A 17,600-nucleotide genomic window follows, 5' to 3' on the forward strand; every position below is an offset into this window, starting at 1 on the left:
GGGCAGGTAGGTACAGGAGGAGCAGGCGGAGAGAATGGTGAGGGTCACAAGCCAGGGATCAAAACAGGAGAAGTCAGCAGAGGTCAGGATCAGGCAGGGTCGGCAACAAGTCAGAAAGGAACAGGAACAGGAATGCAGGTTACAAGGTACAGGGGCCCATGGAAAAACACCCACCAAGGCACAGACTGCAGGTCTGGCCATCCCTTAAATACACCTGCAATCAGCCCCAGGTGATGGCTAATTGCCGAAGTGAACCTCTGGTTGTTGTGAGCACCCGCTGGCCAGCCCTGGTACTGCAGCCCACAAGGCAGGTGAGTCCCACCACTATTGGCAAGTCCATTCCTGACAACACCAAGGAGGAAACCATTGCTGTCCAAAAAGAATATTGCAGAACGTTTGAAGTTTTGCACTACTGGCAAAATATACTGTGGACAGATGAAACCAAGATTGAGTTGTTTGGGAAGAACACACAACACTATGTGTGGAGAAAAAAAGGCACAGCACACCAACATCAAAATCTCATCCCCACTGTAAAACATGGCAGAGGGAGCATCATGGTTTGGGGCTGCTTTGCTGCCTCAGAGCCTGGACGGATTGTTGTCATTGATGGGAAAATGAATTCCAGAGTTTATCAAGACATTTTGCAGGAAAATGTACGACCATCTGTCCGCCAACTGAAGCTCTGCAGAGGATGGGTGATGCAACAGGACAATGACCCAAAGCATACAAGTAATTCAACAAATCAATGGCTGCAACAGCACAGAATACTCCTTCTGGAGTGGCCCAGTCAGAGTCCTGACCTCAACCCGATTGAAATGCTGTGGCATGACCTTAAGAGAGCGATTCACACCAGACATTCCAGATGTAGCGGTGGCACTGTGAACTGCCATTGACCTCCAACTACTGTCAGACTACAGTGGTGGCATTTGGAACTGCCGTTGACCTCCAACTACTGTCAGACTACAGCGGTTACATAATAATGCCGGCCAGAACTGGGTAAAAAATCGGCCGATTTTCACACTGTTAGTGGGTTAATTGGTCGGCCATTTTTCAGGTTTTTGGAACAATTTTTTTATCGGCCAGTTGGAAAATTCACAACCGATTTTGACGATTGGCCGATATTCCCGGAAATGATGGGCAAATCGGCCAATCGTTTTACCGATAAAAAGTCCGCTCATGAGCCGATAGAAATCAATCAGCTTCCAGGTTTCATTGCCAAAGCTTCATTAAAGAAGCTGAGGTTAGAAGCTGATTGGTTTCTATGCAGAAGGGAGTCTGATTTTGGACTCTCCAGCTTTAGTAAATAAACCCCTTTGTGTTACCGCAGTGCATCGTAGTCCATGAAGACACGTTGTGTTAACGCAGTGCATCATAGTCCATGAAGACACGTTGTGTTACCGCAGTGCATCGTAGTCCATGAAGACATGTTGTGTTACCGCAGTGCATCGTAGTCCATGAAGACACATTGTGTTAACGCAGTGCATCATAGTCCATGAAGACACGCTGTGTTACCGCAGTGCATCTTAGTCCATGAAGACACCTTGTGGTACCACAGTGCATCGTAGTCCATGAAGACATGTTGTGTTAACGGAGTGCATCATAGTCCATGAAGACACGTTGTGGTACCGCAGTGCATCGTAGTCCATGAAGACATGTTGTGTTAACGGAGTGCATCATAGTCCATGAAGACACGTTGTGGTACCACAGTGCATCATAGTCCATGAAGACACGTTGTGGTACCGCAGTGCATCATAGTCCATGAAGACACGTTGTGGTACCGCAGTGCATCATAGTCCATGAAGACACGTTGTGTTTCCGCAGTGCATAATAGTCCATAAAGACACTTTGTGTTACCGCAGTGCATCGTAGTCCATGAAGACACGTTGTGGTACCGCAGTGCATCGTAGTCCATGAAGACACGTTGTGGTACCGCAGTGCATCGTAGTCCATGAAGACACGTTGTGGTACCGCAGTGCATCGTAGTCCATAAAGACACTTTGGGGTTTATTTACTAAAGCTGGAGAGTCCAAAATCTATGCAGAAGGGAGTCTGATTTTGGACTCTCCAGCTTTAGTAAATAAACCCCTTTGTGTTACCGCAGTACATCTTAGTCCATGAAGACACGTTGTTGTACCGCAGTGCATCATAGTCCATGAAGACACGTTGTGGTACCACAGTGCATCATAGTCCATGAAGACACGATGTGTTTCCGCAGTGCATAATAGTCCATAAAGACACTTTGTGTTACCGCAGTGCATCGTAGTCCATGAAGACACGTTGTGTTACCACAGTGTATCATAGTCCCCATGAAGACACGTTGTGTTACCGCAGTGCATCGTAGTCCATGAAGACACGTTGTGTTACCGCAGTGCATCGTAGTCCATGAAGACACGTTGGGGTTTATTTACTAAAGCTGGAGAGTCCAAAATCAGACTCCCTTCTGCATAGAAACCAATCAGCTTCTAACCTCAGCTTGTTCAATGAAGCTTTGGCAATGAAACCTGGAAGCTGATTGGTTTCTATGCAGAAGGGAGTCTGATTTTGGACTCTCCAGCTTTAGTAAATAAACCCCGTTGTGGTACCGCAGTGCATCGTAGTCCATGAAGACACGTTGTGTTACCGCAGTGCATCGTAGTCCATGAAGACACGTTGTGTTACCACAGTGTACAGGGTTAGTGTGCCCTTATTTTTGGCAGTTTTTCTTATTTTCTTACTGGCCATAAACTAAAAGTTCAGACTGAGTGTTCCTTGGTCCCACTCTGTTCCTTAGTTCTTCCACTCTTATCTTGACATAGGGAGATTGCACAAGACAGAATCATAAGTAAAAAATAGCTGAACAACCAAGAGGTCTTCTAAACATGGCTGCACTGGATTTAAATGCATTTCTTGTTTGTATGTAGCACTGCCCCTTGGGACAAGCTGGAATATATTATGGGTCCTGCGCTCAATAGATCCAACCCTAAGCAAACCCAATCCCTCTGGCACAACTGGTAATGAATAGCAAATACCCCGCCAAGAAATTTGCTGACACAGGGTTAAATGAAACAAGAACAATTTTATGGAGAATGAAATGCAGTGCAGAGGGGTGGGGTTCCCCTTTCAACTTCCAAACTTACTTTTCTTCTTTTATGCAATGCAGTAAATTTGGTCTGCCACTAGAGGGCTTCACAGCCAAGAGTCTCCGGATGGCAGAGTCGCACTTTAAGCAGAATACAACTGATATCAAACAAATAAACTTACTTATACTCTATCAATGAAATGTATTACCCACACCGGGGTATGATTCTGCTTCTGAGGGGCGTTAGCCAAAAATCACCTCAGAGTCAGAACAGAATGCAATAAAGAGGTACCTCTAATAAAGCTACTAAGCCAGATTCCCCCACTGCAGTCCTTGTAACGGTGGAGCTCTAGTTGGTGCACGTTTAGTCCTTACAATGAAGTAAATAGCAGCTGAAGGCTTCTTTGGAGTTTCAGCTGGTGTGGGTTACATCCAATTTCACTAGGTTTCTGGGCTGAGAGGGTCCAACCTCAGTGTCTAAACGCAACACAAAGCACCCCAAGACCAGGGGCAGTCGCAGTATGCAATCTCCCAGTATGTGTCAGTCCCCGGGGCAGACAGTCTCAATTACACTGGTGGTGAGGGACAAAGCAGGCAGGAGGATCTGTGGCTTGCACAGGGCCCCGGATGGGTGAGATCCCAGCAGTGGGGTGCGGATGTCCCAGTCTATATGCAAAGTGTAAATGGTGTGTCTTACTCTCTCCAGGGGGACAGCTCACCAGACTCTGAACACACAGCAGGGTCCCTCTATCCGCGCTGGGTGCTGTAGTGCCTCCTCCTCTGCTTGGACGGGCTCCACATGTCCCTGTCTTTTCTCCAGCCTCCTGTCTCTCTGTTCTCTCCTTCACTTCCTGCTTCCTCCCCCTCCCAGCGTTCTTTGCTGTGTAGTGGATGAGTCATGAACTTGGCAGAATGCCCAGGTTTTACAAATAGGAGAGAGAGAGAAAGGACTGACTGCTCATCATGTGATTCCTTCTGAATCCTCTTGTACAAGGAGCCTGTTACATGTATATAGTAGGTAATGGTCAGAATTCTATCAGTTTTCTATTCCCTCTCTATTCCATTAGGGATATTTCCCATTGATGCCAATTGGGACACAGTGACTGCATGGACACAGCCGCTACAGTTGCAAGAAAAAGTATGTGAACCCCTTGGGATTACGTGGAGTTTTGCATGAATTGGGCATAAAATGTGCTCTGAACGTCATCTAAGTCACAACAATAGAAGAACACAGTCTGCTGAACATAATACTACACAAACATTAGATGTCGCTGTCAGGGTCCGCCGCGGCTCCGTCCCCGGCGCATGCGCAATAGCGGCGGCTCACGCCGGGACGCAGGCACCAGATCCCGGCGGGCCGTGGCTGACAGGAGGCCGCGCATGCACAGTAGGAGCCGTGGGCGCGCCTCGGGCGACCAATGACAGCCCGGGGGCGCGTCCTGGGCGGCCAATGGCAGTGCAGGGCGCGATATTTAAAGATGCCCTGCACTGTCACAAATCGCCGCAAGGTCTGATCTGATACCTGTGTTTCCTGTGATTGTGACCCGGATTGTTTGACGTTCTGCCTGCTCCTGCCCTGACCCGGATTATCTGACTACGCTGCCTTCCCCTGTGATTGACCCGGATTGTCCCTGACTACGCTGCCTTCTCCTGTCCCGACCCCCGGCTTGTTTGACCATTCTGCGGACTGACCCCGGTAACTGACCCAGCGTGCGACCTGACCACTCTCTGCCTACTGTCTCGGTACCACGCCATTTCCCACGGTGACAACCGCCGGTTTATCCTGCCAGGTCCTGCCGGCCTCCTCACATCTGACTCTACTCTGTCCTACTTCTATCCACGGAGGCTCCCTCTGCCACGGGTGGTATTGCTCGGAGGTCGTGACCTGGTCCTGGTTCTGCTCCAAGTCCATCCCCACCATCAGGGGCCCTGGTGAAAACGCAGACCGGGACTTAGACCCCACGCTCCGGGTGATTCCGCCTAGTGGGCTGCCAGAGGTGCCACCTGGCGGATCCGTAACAGTTGCCATGGTTTAATTGCACATAACATGTAAACATTCACAGTGCAGGGAGGAAAAAGTATGTGAACCTTTGGACTTAATAACTGGTTGACCCTCCTTTGGCAGCAATAACCTCAACCAAACGTTTCCTGTAGTTGCAGATCCGACCTGCACAACGATCTGGAGTAATTTTGGACCACTCCTCTTCACAAAACTGTTTCAGTGTAGCAATATTCTTGGGATGTCTGGTGTGAATCGCTCTCTTAAGGTCATGCCACAGCATTTCAATCGGGTTGAGGTCAGGACTCTGACTGGGCCACTCCAGAAGGAGTATTCTGTGCTGTTGCAGCCATTGATTTGTTGAATTACTTGTATGCTTTGGGTCATTGTCCTGTTGCATCACCCATCCTCTGCGGAGCTTCAGTTGGCGGACAGATGGTCGTACATTTTCCTGCAAAATGTCTTGATAAACTCTGGAATTCATTTTCCCATCAATGACAACAATCCGTCCAGGCTCTGAGGCAGCAAAGCAGCCCCAAACCATGATGCTCCCTCTGCCATGTTTTACAGTGGGGATGAGATTTTGATGTTGGTGTGCTGTGCCTTTTTTTCTCCACACATAGTGTTGTGTGTTCTTCCCAAACAACTCAGTCTTGGTTTCATCTGTCCACAGTATATTTTGCCAGTAGTGCAAAACTTCAAACGTTCTGCAATATTCTTTTTGGACAGCAATGGTTTCCTCCTTGGTGTTGTCAGGAATGGACTTGCCAATAGTGGTGGGACTCACCTGCCTTGTGGGCTGCAGTACCAGGGCTGGCCAGCGGGTGTTCACAACAACCAGAGGTTCACTTCGGCAATTAGCCATCACCTGGGGCTGATTGCAGGTGTATTTAAGGGATGGCCAGACCTGCAGTCTGTGCCTTGGTGGGTGTTTTTCCATGGGCCCCTGTACCTTGTAACCTGCATTCCTGTTCCTGTTCCTTTCTGACTTGTTGCCGACCCTGCCTGATCCTGACCTCTGCTGACTTCTCCTGTTTTGATCCCTGGCTTGTGACCCTGACCATTCTCTCCGCCTGCTCCTCCTGTACCTACCTGCCCGATAGTTATCGACCCGGCCTGCCTGATTACATTGTGCTCTATATGTGTATGTACCTGTGTATCTATACTAGTTTAGGTTTGGGTTTGTTTCACCTTGTTGTATGTATTTGTGTTAACTTGGAGTTTGGTGCACTGCGTTTATGTTTGTATTGTTAGTCTTAATAAATTGTCTTGTTTATACCATATCTGGAGCCTGTGTTTCCCAGTGTAAGTACACACATCTCTGGTCACACCCGCATCTCTGACATTACACCAAGGCCCTAAACCTGACCAATAGTGGCTGCACAGGGAGGCCATCTTGGCTTATTGTTGCTGGGAAGGATGGATCTTGATGAGGTGGTATATTTATCTCTGCTAGTGTTTGATGACAAAGACTATGCTTATCAGACTCTGAAGGAGTATCCCCGGGATCAACTGCTAGAGTGTATAAGGATCGCTCATTGTCTAGTTGATGAGGGCACAGAGTTTTCTGAGGTGCAGCCATTGATCCAGGTTTGTGCCGAGTTGGCTCGGTCCTGTACCCCTGAAAGCAGGGATGACTTTTTTCCCCCATTTAGTGTGGATCAAGTGGAATCACTGGTATGGTTGTTGGAGGATGATCCAGATTGTTTCCATGAGCACTATGCAGCATGTCCATCACATGTGCTTATGGATTGCATAAACGCAGTGCAGTCTTTGATCAGACAGGCTAGGTGTAAGCTGAGTTTTGTTAAACCAGTACTGCAGACATGGACAGATTTGTTACACCCAGCCTCAGTTGGCTTGCAACATCATTCCTCTGCTCAAGGCACTCTTCCTGCATCCCCGACAGCACCCCCAGTGATGGCCCAGTATACTCTGCTAACTACCACATACCAGTCCCCTGCTCCCACTTGCTGCACCTATCCTTTCTTCAACCCTGTAAAGAAGTCCTCTGTAGCAACTGCTCCCTCCTCTGTTCCATCCTCCAGCTCTTCTCTGCCTCCAGCTGCTCCATCCGTTTACAAACCTGCGCTTACTTACAGTGCTCCAGTAACTAAAACCAGGAAAAGGCGAAAGTTCTTTCCAACCAATACCATCCTGCCAGTATCCAAACCGGTCAGCCTCCCATCTGAGAACCTGCCTTCCGTGGTGCAGCCTGATGTCTTACCCAGCATGATGTTTCTACCCAGCCTGATGAACTGATCCAGCCTGATGATCCTATTATGCCAGATGACTCGGTGCCCGCTGTCTTGCCAGTTGACTCGGTGCCCGCTGTCTTGCCAGTTGACTCGGTGCCCGCAGTCTTGCCAGACGACTCGGTGCCTGCAGTCTTGCCAGACGACTCGGTGCCCGCGTCTTGCCAGATGACTCGGTGCCCGCAGTCTTGCCAGACGATCCAATGCCTGATGACCCAGTGCCCACTGTGATGCCTGGTGACCCGATGCCCGCTGTCGTGCCTGGTGACCCGATGCCCGCTGTTGAGCCAAATGACCTGGTGCCCGCGGTCGAGCAAGACGATCCAATATTTGATGACCCGGTGCCCGCTGTTGTACCTGGTGACCCAATGCCTGCTGTCGAGCCAGATGGCCCAGTGCCTGCCGCCCTGCCTGGTTGCCCGGTGCCCGCCGCTCTGCCTAGTTGCCTGGTGCCCGCCGGTCCGCCTGGTGGCCCGGTGCCCGCCGCCCTGCCTGGTGGCCCGGTGCCCGCCGCCCTGCCTGGGGGCCCGGTGCCTGCCGCTCCGCCTGGTGGCCCGGTGCCTGCTGCTCCGCCTGGTGGCCCGGTGCCCGCTGCTCCGCCTGGTGGCCCGGTGCCCGCCGCCCTGCCTGGTGGCCCGTTGCCCGCCGCCCTGCCTGGTGGCCAGGTGCCCGCCGCCCTGCCTGGTGACCTGGTGCCCGCTGCTCCGCCTGGGGGCCCAGTGCCCGCCGCTCCGCCTGGTTGCCCGGTGCCTGCCGCCCTGCCTGGTTGCCCGGTGCCTGCCGCCCTGCCTGGGGGCCCGGTGCCCGCTGCTCCACCTGGTGAACCAGAGGTTCACTTCGGCAATTAGCCATCACCTGGGGCTGATGTCTTACCCAGCATTATGTTTCTACCCAGCCTGATGAACTGATCCAGCCTGATGATCCTATTATGCCAGATGACTCGGTGCCCGCTGTCTTGCCAGTTGACTCGGTGCCCGCTGTCTTGCCAGTTGACTCGGTGCCCGCAGTCTTGCCAGACGACTCGGTGCCCGCAGTCTTGCCAGACGACTCGGTGCCCACGTCTTGCCAGATGACTCGGTGCCCGCAGTCTTGCCAGACGATCCAATGCCTGATGACCCAGTGCCCACTGTGATGCCTGGTGACCCGATGCCCGCTGTCGTGCCTGGTGACCCGATGCCCGCTGTTGAGCCAAATGACCTGGTGCCCGCGGTCGAGCAAGACGATCCAATATTTGATGACCCGGTGCCCGCTGTTGTACCTGGTGACCCGATGCCTGCTGTCGAGCCAGATGGCCCGGTGCCTGCCGCCCTGCCTGGTTGCCCGGTGCCCGCCGGTCCGCCTGGTGGCCCGGTGCCCGCCGCCCTGCCTGGGGGCCCGGTGCCTGCCGCTCCGCCTGGTGGCCCGGTGCCTGCTGCTCCGCCTGGTGGCCCGTTGCCCGCCGCCCTGCCTGGTGGCCAGGTGCCCGCCGCCCTGCCTGGTGACCCGGTGCCCGCCGCTCCGCCTGGGGGCCCAGTGCCCGCCGCTCCGCCTGGTTGCCCGGTGCCTGCCACCCTGCCTGGTTGCCCGGTGCCTGCCGCCCTGCCTGGGGGCCCGGTGCCCGCTGCTCCACCTGGTGAACCAGAGGTTCACTTCGGCAATTAGCCATCACCTGGGGCTGATTGCAGGTGTATTTAAGGGATGGCCAGACCTGCAGTCTGTGCCTTGGTGGGTGTTTTTCCATGGGCCCCTGTACCTTGTAACCTGCATTCCTGTTCCTGTCTGACTTGTTGCCGACCCTGCCTGATCCTGACCTCTGCTGACTTCTCCTGTTTTGATCCCTGGCTTGTGACCCTGACCATTCTCTCCGCCTGCTCCTCCTGTACCTACCTGCCCGATAGTTATCGACCCGGCCTGCCTGATTACATTGTGCTCTATATGTGTATGTACCTGTGTATCTATACCAGTTTAGGTTTGGGTTTGTTTCACCTTGTTGTATGTATTTGTGTTAGCTTGGGGTTTGGTGCACTGCGTTTGTTTGTATTGTTAGTCTTAATAAATTGTCTTGTTTATATCATATCTGGAGCCTGTGTTTCCCTTTGTCAGTACACACATCTCTGGTCACACCCGCATCCCTGACAGGTGTCCTCCCATGTACTCCATTCTTGTTTAATGTTTTCCTTATTGTAGATGTGTCAACAAAAATGTTAGCATGTGCCAGAGATTTCTGTAGGTCTTTAGCTGACACTCTGGGATTCTTCTTTATGTCATGCAGCATTCTGCGCTGTGCTCTTGCAGTCATTTTTACAGGACGACCACGCCTAGGGAGAGTAGCAACAGTGCTAAACTTTCTCCATTTGTAGACAGTCTGTCTTACCGTGGACACATGAACATCAAGGCTTTTGGAGATACTTTTGTAACCCTTTCCAGCTTCGTGCAAGTCAACAATTCTTGATCGTAGGTCTTCTGAGAGCTCTTTTCTGCGAGGCATGGTTCACATCAGACAGTGCTTCTTGATACCAGTAAACCCAAAACATGTGTGTGTTTTTTAAGGGCAGGACAGCTGTCAGCAACACATCCAATATCATCACACTGATTGGAGTCAAGGTTGGCTCACTCCTGGCTCCAATTAGCTCTGGGAGAAGTCATTAAGCTAGGGCCTCACATACATTTTCCTCCCTGCACTGTGAATGTTTACATCTTATGTAAAATTAAACCATGGCAACATCTAATGTTTGTGTAGTATTATGTTCAGCAGACTGTGTTCTTCTATTGTTGTGACTTAGATGACGTTCAGAGCACATTTTATGCCCAATTCATGCAAAACTCCATGTAATCCCAAGGGGTTCACATACTTTTTCTTGCAACTGTATATCCAAATATGACATCAATGTGGGTGCGGGTGCTTGTCCCCAAATGCAGACAATGTGATTTTGGGGACACACACACCCTCAAGCCCATGTATGTCATATTGGGATACAGTGGCTGTGTCCGTGCAGCCACTGTGTCCCAATTTGCATCAATGGGACTGCCTGCACAGTGGTGCCTGGAACACCTGTGTATCCCCATGAGGGTAAACACAGCCTTGCACAGGGGTTAGGTATATTAAGCCCTATGTGAACGAGGCCTAACTGAAGTACAGGACAATCATTCTGTAAATGAAGTAGGGGAGGCTAGAAAAGTGTTCGCTTTTTACTGCTGTCTGAGTCTCAGATGAAGATTTCCTCTCACTTCTTGCCAGTGAAAATATTATTAGCAGGGATCCAGGGAATATTCGATTGCCTCTCGGGGGGATCAGGAAATATTTTTTTCCCCAGCAGGAGCAAATTGGATCATGCTTTGTTGGGTTTTTTGCATTCCTCTGGATCACCTGTGGATATAGGATTATAAAGTTTTTTTCTTTTTGGTTGAACTGGATAGACTTTTGTCTTTTTTCAGCCAGATTAACTATGTAACTATGTAGGACAGTAAGGGAAGATTGATCTTCTGCTTATTTTACTGTCCCCAATCTGAGAAGACAGGATCAAACAACCTTTTTACACAATGCAGAGGATTAACCCCTTAGGTTCCACAGTGAGTATAACAAGCATGCTTTACTGCATATACAGACTGATTTTTACTGTCGTGGGTTTAGTAAAACTTTAAGACTGCCACCCCAATGCATTCGTACAGTAGCTGCCAATGCGCCAGCAGTACTGAGCACCACAATGCGCATCCTGTTCATCTGATTTTAGCAGTTAAGTGTGTTTCCAGGATATAATTAGTTGACTGATTTTTAATTCTGCCTGTAGTTCCACTGTAGAGTTTGCAGCAAACTCGTTTTTCTTCTTGCAGGCACAGGCCCGAGCTAAGGAGAGGATGCAGATGGTGCTGTCCACTAACAGTAACCCAACAATGTATCAGAGGGCGTCTGTGACAGGTGAGCAACATAGGGAAAACAATCCTCCAAAACAGCCCTAGATATAAAAACCTTTAGAAAATAAATTATGCACAAAAAACTGTAAATTAGTGTTTTTTCTATGCACAAACTGTTGTGTAAATTCATGTCAATTCATCTCCAGATCCACTCTAGACTATGTATTTATTTCTTTTTTTTTGTATTGGTATGACACAAAAAAGTGGAAAAGGAAAAAGCCAAATCTGACACATTCCAAAACTTCAAAAATGGACTGGGCAAAGTTAATGGCACCCTTAATTTAATACTTGGTAGCACGCCCTTTGGATAAATAACTGAAATAAATTGCTTCATATAACCATCAATGAGTTTCTTACGTATCTCAGATTGGAAGGGCTCCTTTTCCCAACTGCTGTTTTGAGATCTCTTCACAGGTGCTCTATGGGATTGAAATCTGGACTCATTGCTGGACAGTTTAGTACTCTCAAGCGCTTTGTCTGAAACCATTTCTGGGTGCTTTTTGACGTGTGCTTTGGCTCATTGTCCTGCTGTAAGACCCTATTTTCTGACACTGGGACATACATTGCACCCCAGAAATCTTTGGTAGTCTTCAGATTTCATAATGCAATGTACATGGTCAAGACATCCAGTGCCTGAAGCAGCAAAGCAACCCCAAAACATCAGTGAATCTCCAACATGTTTGACTGTATTCTTTTCTTTAAAGGTCTAATTTCTTTTTCTGAAAACAGTAGAATGATGGGCTTTATCAAAAAGATGTAATTTTGTTCCATCTGTCCACAGCACATTCTCCCAAAAAGATTTTGACTTCCTCAAGTTTTGGCAAACTCCAATTGAGCTTTTTCTTGTTTCTGTGTCAGCAGTGGGGACCTCCTGGGTCTCCTATCATAGCGTCCCTTTTCATTCAGATGGTGACGTATCAAGCGAGCTGACACAGTTATACCTTGTGCCTGAAGGTCAGCTTGAATTTGTTGGGAAGTTGATTAAGGTTCTTTAGCTACCATTTGAACAATCCTTTGTTGCAATATTTAATCAATTTTTCTCTTTCATCCACGACCAGGGAGATTAGCTATAGTGCCATGGGCTGTAAACTTCTTGACAGTGTCATGCACAGTGGACACGAGAACATTCAGATCTCTGGAGATGAACTTGTAATCTTGAGATTGTCCATGCTTTTCCACAATTTTGTTCTCAAATCCTCAGACAATTCCTTGCTGCTCTTTCTTTTCTCCGTGTTCTATGTGGCACATAGAGACACTCAACAGAAAGTTGAGTACATTTTTCACCATTTTAGGTGGTTGCCGGTGTGATTTCTATATTGTCAGCACCTGTTAATTGATACAAGTGAGTTTAATTACAAATTACAGGGGCATCACAAACTTGGAATGCAATTATTTATTACAATTTTGAGAAGGTGCCAATTTTCTCCAGTTCATTTTTGAAGTTTTGCATTGAATGTGTCAGATTTGGCTTTTTATTTCTCCACTGTTTTGTGTCATACCAATACAAACAAAAGAAATAAACATGAGAATGCCTAAACATTTGTAATTGCAACAATTTTATGGGTGAAGTGGTGCATTATCTGATAGAAATGTGGGGGTGCCAATATTTTTGGCCATGACTGTATATATACTGGTGTGTGTGTATACTGCATGAGGGGATGACAGGAGTTATGACATCCCACAATGGCCAATGAAGATGGCTAAAGACCAGCACTCAACAAAAGATGCTTGTGCTTTTAGAAATGTTTTCAAATGTATGAAAAATGGAAAAACAGACATCACATTGGCATAATTATGCAGACCTTTTGCAAAAACACTTGAAATTTACCTCATGTGCCTCCCATTTCTTTTGATCGTTGCTGAGATGTTTCTACACCTTGACTGGAGTCCACCTGTGGTAAATTAAATTGATTGGGCATAATTTGGAAAGACACACACCTCTCTATAAAAGGCCTCACAGGTGACAATGCATACTGTTTCAGAGCAATAGCCATGAGGTCAAAGGACCTGCCTACAGAGCTCAGAGACAGGCTTATTACAAGACACAGATCTGGGGAAGGCTACAGAAAAAATTCTGCTGCACTGAAGGTTTCCAAGAGCACAGTGGCCTCCATAATTCTCAAAATGTTTGGCACAACCCGGAGGAGAAGGGTGTTATTAAGAAAGGTGACCAAGAACCTAATGGTCACTCTGACTGAGCTCCAGAGATTCTGAATGGAGATGGGACAAAGTTCCAAAAGGACAAAAAACATTGCAGCCCTCCATCGGTCTAGGCTTTATGGCAGAGTGGCTAGATGGAAGTCTCTTCTCAGTGCAAAACACATAAAAACCCATTTGGAATTTTCAAAAAGCACCTCAAGGACTCTAGACTGCTAGGAACAAGAATCTCTGGCCTGATGAAACCAAGATTGAATGGTTTGACCTCAATTCTAAACGTTATGCCTGGAGAAAACCAGGCACCGCTCATCACTTGCCCAATACCATCCCAAGAGTAAAGCTTAGCGGTGGCAGCATTATGTTGTGGGGGTGTATTTCAGCAGCAGGGATTACAAGATTGGTCAGGGTTGAGGGAAAGCTGAATGGAGCAAAGTACAGAGATATCCTGCTCCACAACACTCAGGACCTCAGACCTGGTTTAAGATTCACCTTCCAACTTGACAACAGCTCTAAGCATACAATCAAGACAACACAGGTGTAGCTTAGGGACAACTCTGTGAATGTCCTAGAGTAACCCAGCCAGAGCCCTGTCTTAAACACTATTGAACATCTCTGGAGAGACCTGAAAATGGCTGTCTAGATGGTCCTCATCCAACCTGACTGAGCTTGAGAGGATTTACAAAGAAGAATGGCAGAAAATCCCCCAATCCAGGTGTGCAAAGCTTGTCACATTATACCCAAAAAAACTCAAGGCTGTAATTGCTGCCAAAGGTGCGTCAACAAAGTACTGAGTAAAGGATCTGAATACTCAAGTACATGTGATATTCCAGTTTTTTCTTTTTAATAAATTATTTTTTCACTTTGTCATTATGGAGTACTGAGTGTAGACTGTTGAGAAAAAAAAATGAGTTTAAACTGTAGTATCAGGTTGCAACATAATGCAACCCATTGAAATGTTATTACTTGCAATACATTAAGATGGGCATTAGATGGCGGTGGCTTGTCATTCAGGGGCACTCACATGGACAGAACAGCCCTCTGGAACTTTTATCCTGTACAGCAGGACTCAACTGGTGAGCAGAGTGTTCAGGGACTACATTTCCCAAGAGAGATAGCGTGTGGGCAGGGGCATATAAATATCCAAGCCTGGGAGATTGGCCAGGAGCGTGCGGGAAGAGACTGAAGGAGAAGGAGGTTTGTTGAAGGCTGAAGTGCTGAACTAGGCTGTGGAGACAGGGTTGGAGAGAGAGGAAGAGTGGAAAGAGCTTACTTACCACCTGGTCTACCACACTGCCCAGAAGGCCAATCTGACAGCAGGAGACCAGACAGGACACCAAGTCTGAACCGTAGAATCCATGGACTGACCCCTCTGCAGGGAAAAACAGGCTGCTACGATCTGCCGGCTACTTTGATCGAGTGAGAGACCCATGCACGCACTAACCAAGTGAATACTGACAGTTTTGCCACCTCAGCTATCTACCTAAACATAGTTATGAATACTACATATAGTTTCCCCAGTTTGCGGCCTAGTTCACCCAGTCACCATTGTACTACATCTGCATTACAGTTTATCGTACAAGCTGACCGCAGGACATACAGTTTCAGGCCAGGATGCAGCAGTGCCAACTGAAAAAAAAAGTTTTCTTTTTCAACAAAACAGGATTCCTACTACTGTTCATTTTGCCTTTAATATTCAGAGAGAGTTATCTTTGTACCTAGACACCTATGTCAATTGTTACTATTCATTACTTCAAACCTGGCATATGTTTAGTGCCTTAAAGGGGGACCCCACACTAAATCGCTACCACCAAGAGGAAAGGTGTCAAATCTTCCCTTTTTCCCCCCTCACTATCCTTGTATTACCATCCTGAGGAACTATATTCCACACCTCAATTCAACTTCATACCAACTGGGCCCCAACAAGCACGTAGAAGACACAGTAGGGGATATTGCTCAATTTCCAGTAAAAATTTTCTTTACCTCACATTTAATCCTTGTAATCTAGTTCTGAGGACCCCCAGTGAGCTTACCTGTTTTTTGATAGTTGTTCTTGCTCACTGGGGAATTAGCAGTCCCCTCAAATTGGAGGCAGTGGATTATTTTTGAAAGCAGGCCTGCCAACAGTTATTGTTGCTTTACTGTGAATGTCATTACTTTTGCTCACAATTACCAACAGTGATTATATTTGCAGCATATATCAGTGTCATTTTGTCCTTTTTGATTACTTTACCTTTAATTCCAATATAAACTTCATATTGGTTTACACTAACTTGTGTGTGAGTCCATTTTACAGTTGTGATTTATTCTGGTCACGAGATCATGGTGGTGTCAGCAGAGGTTGGGCTTTCAACAAGAGGTCTAGATTGACAGGAAACCCAAAAATTACTAAATAACCTTTAAGAAGGTAGTGCTGCAGTAACAAAATTGAAAAAAGAAGGGGGTCTGAATACTTTATGAATGGTATTAATTCCACACGCTATAAAAAAAAAATGAAAAAAAGGTGCAGAAAAGTCTTATATTTATAACAGCTCATTTTTAATTTACAGATGCTCAAGAGGAGTCAAAGATGGGAATATTCAAAGACACAGAAACTGCCGAAACACCTGACAACATAGAAAATGAGCAAATGCAATCTGAAACGACATATCAGAAGAAGACTTTTTCCAAAAAGGAGCTAATAGTGCGAAGATCTCTGGTGCTTATTGCAGCTATTGCTGTGTTAATGATTGGGATCCTAATACGTCTTTGTGTCTAACATTACCACTATGGTGCTTTCTATAAGGAAAGCGTTGGTTCTTCTACTGCCACCAACCGTGTTACAACTGAAATTTTTAATATGGGCTTAAAAGGCTTAAATCTGACTGGTGACCTTTGGGCAACACCAATAGGTCATATAGGAGACATTTTCATAAATTAGATCCTTTAAATTCATCATATTCAAAACTTTCAAAGCCTGTATATTCCTTTTATTGTAAATAATGTTCCTATGTATAGTATAGTTTCTGATAATATGTGTATATGGGGGAAGCCACATTACATATGCAGGATCTGCTTCCTCTTTAGTAATACAGCAGAATGGTTATGATTTGCTGCTCTACTCAGGTCTCAACAGAGTGAAACTTATGAAAAAAGCATCGGCTGTTGTTGACCCTCTTCCCTACCCCTTCCTTGCCAATACCTTAAATCACTGACTTGGAACAACTAAGTAGGCACACACTTGATAGAGATTAGATCCGCAACTCCATATACAAAAAAATGCTAAATGAACAGCAGGCATGTAAAAAAAATTTAATAAAAATGGGCAATGTGTAGTTACTGGACATACAAAATAGTCTGCCTTGAAATGTATTTTACATGCTAATTCATGTGCATTTTAAATAAACTGTATATTTTTCTCCATGGTCCTCACATGCATGGTAAATGTAGGCAAATCACATTGAACATTGCTAAAGGTCAACAGCTCTGCTGATCAAATCAGCATATTTTCTGCCAGATTAGACAAAAACATTTTTTGGTGGTTTAGTGAAATTATTATGTGTAAAAACATGTGTCTAGCCAGTTCCCACTGATGGAGGAAGGGTGTTCAAACACCAGTCTAAGAAAATGTATCTTGAAACAATTATATTGAGATTAAGGACTAAGTGACTAAAACTGGATTTTTGACATACTTGTAAAATCCTTTCCTTGGGGTACATCACAGGACACAGAACAGCTCTTCATTTAGGAGTTCAGAGCTGTCATTTTCTACATGCAGTGGCCAAGGAAGCAGCTAATCATACATCATGCTTGATTACTTGCAGTGACTAGGGGTCGGACAGACCCCGTTTTTCCTTTAAAGAGAACCTGTTACCTCCCCATGCTATCACATAGAGGGCTTATTAGCTTCCATGTGATAACAAAAAAGTTTAATGAAAAAAACTATTCAGCCAAGTGCTGAGGTAAGGCCATCTGGCCCATTACCCCATGCTTGTGATCTGCAATGTAAAATGTCCCCAGAGGGGTACTTGTGATCTCTTCTGCTGGGAAGAGGGAAGGGTGAGTGGGGCAAAATGAATCAAATGCGTGGCTTAGGAGGAGCTCAAGGCTGAGGCCCCCTCATACTTCACTGCTTTCTGGATTAAGCACAAGACAGCCTGCACCCCTACATTGCTGTGAGACACCATATTTTTTTTCTATCAACACAGCATCTTGAGTAGCCCTACAAGTGGCTACAGGTTATTGTGAGAAAGACGATCCATAT

The 17,600-nt window shown here is 46.9% G+C and overlaps 1 protein-coding gene across 1 annotated transcript in view; it reads left to right on the forward strand.

Moving 5' to 3' along the window:
• The window catches only part of LOC149463570 (multidrug and toxin extrusion protein 1-like), a 121,189-nt gene extending 104,432 nt beyond the window's left edge, over positions 1-16,757 (forward strand). The window contains exons 18-19 of the mRNA XM_089675135.1: positions 11,123-11,207; positions 15,907-16,757. Of these exons, the coding sequence (XP_089531261.1) occupies positions 11,123-11,207; positions 15,907-16,115 (294 nt within the window). The 3' untranslated portion in view covers positions 16,116-16,757. The remainder of the gene's footprint in view (positions 1-11,122; positions 11,208-15,906) is intronic.
• Positions 16,758-17,600: the final 843 nt, after the last annotated feature.

The sequence above is a fragment of the Staurois parvus genome, unplaced genomic scaffold (assembly GCF_062004578.1).
Source record: "Staurois parvus isolate SC_StPar_1 unplaced genomic scaffold, SC_StPar_1.0 ptg000154l, whole genome shotgun sequence".
In the NCBI taxonomy this organism is placed as follows: Eukaryota; Metazoa; Chordata; class Amphibia; order Anura; family Ranidae; genus Staurois; species Staurois parvus.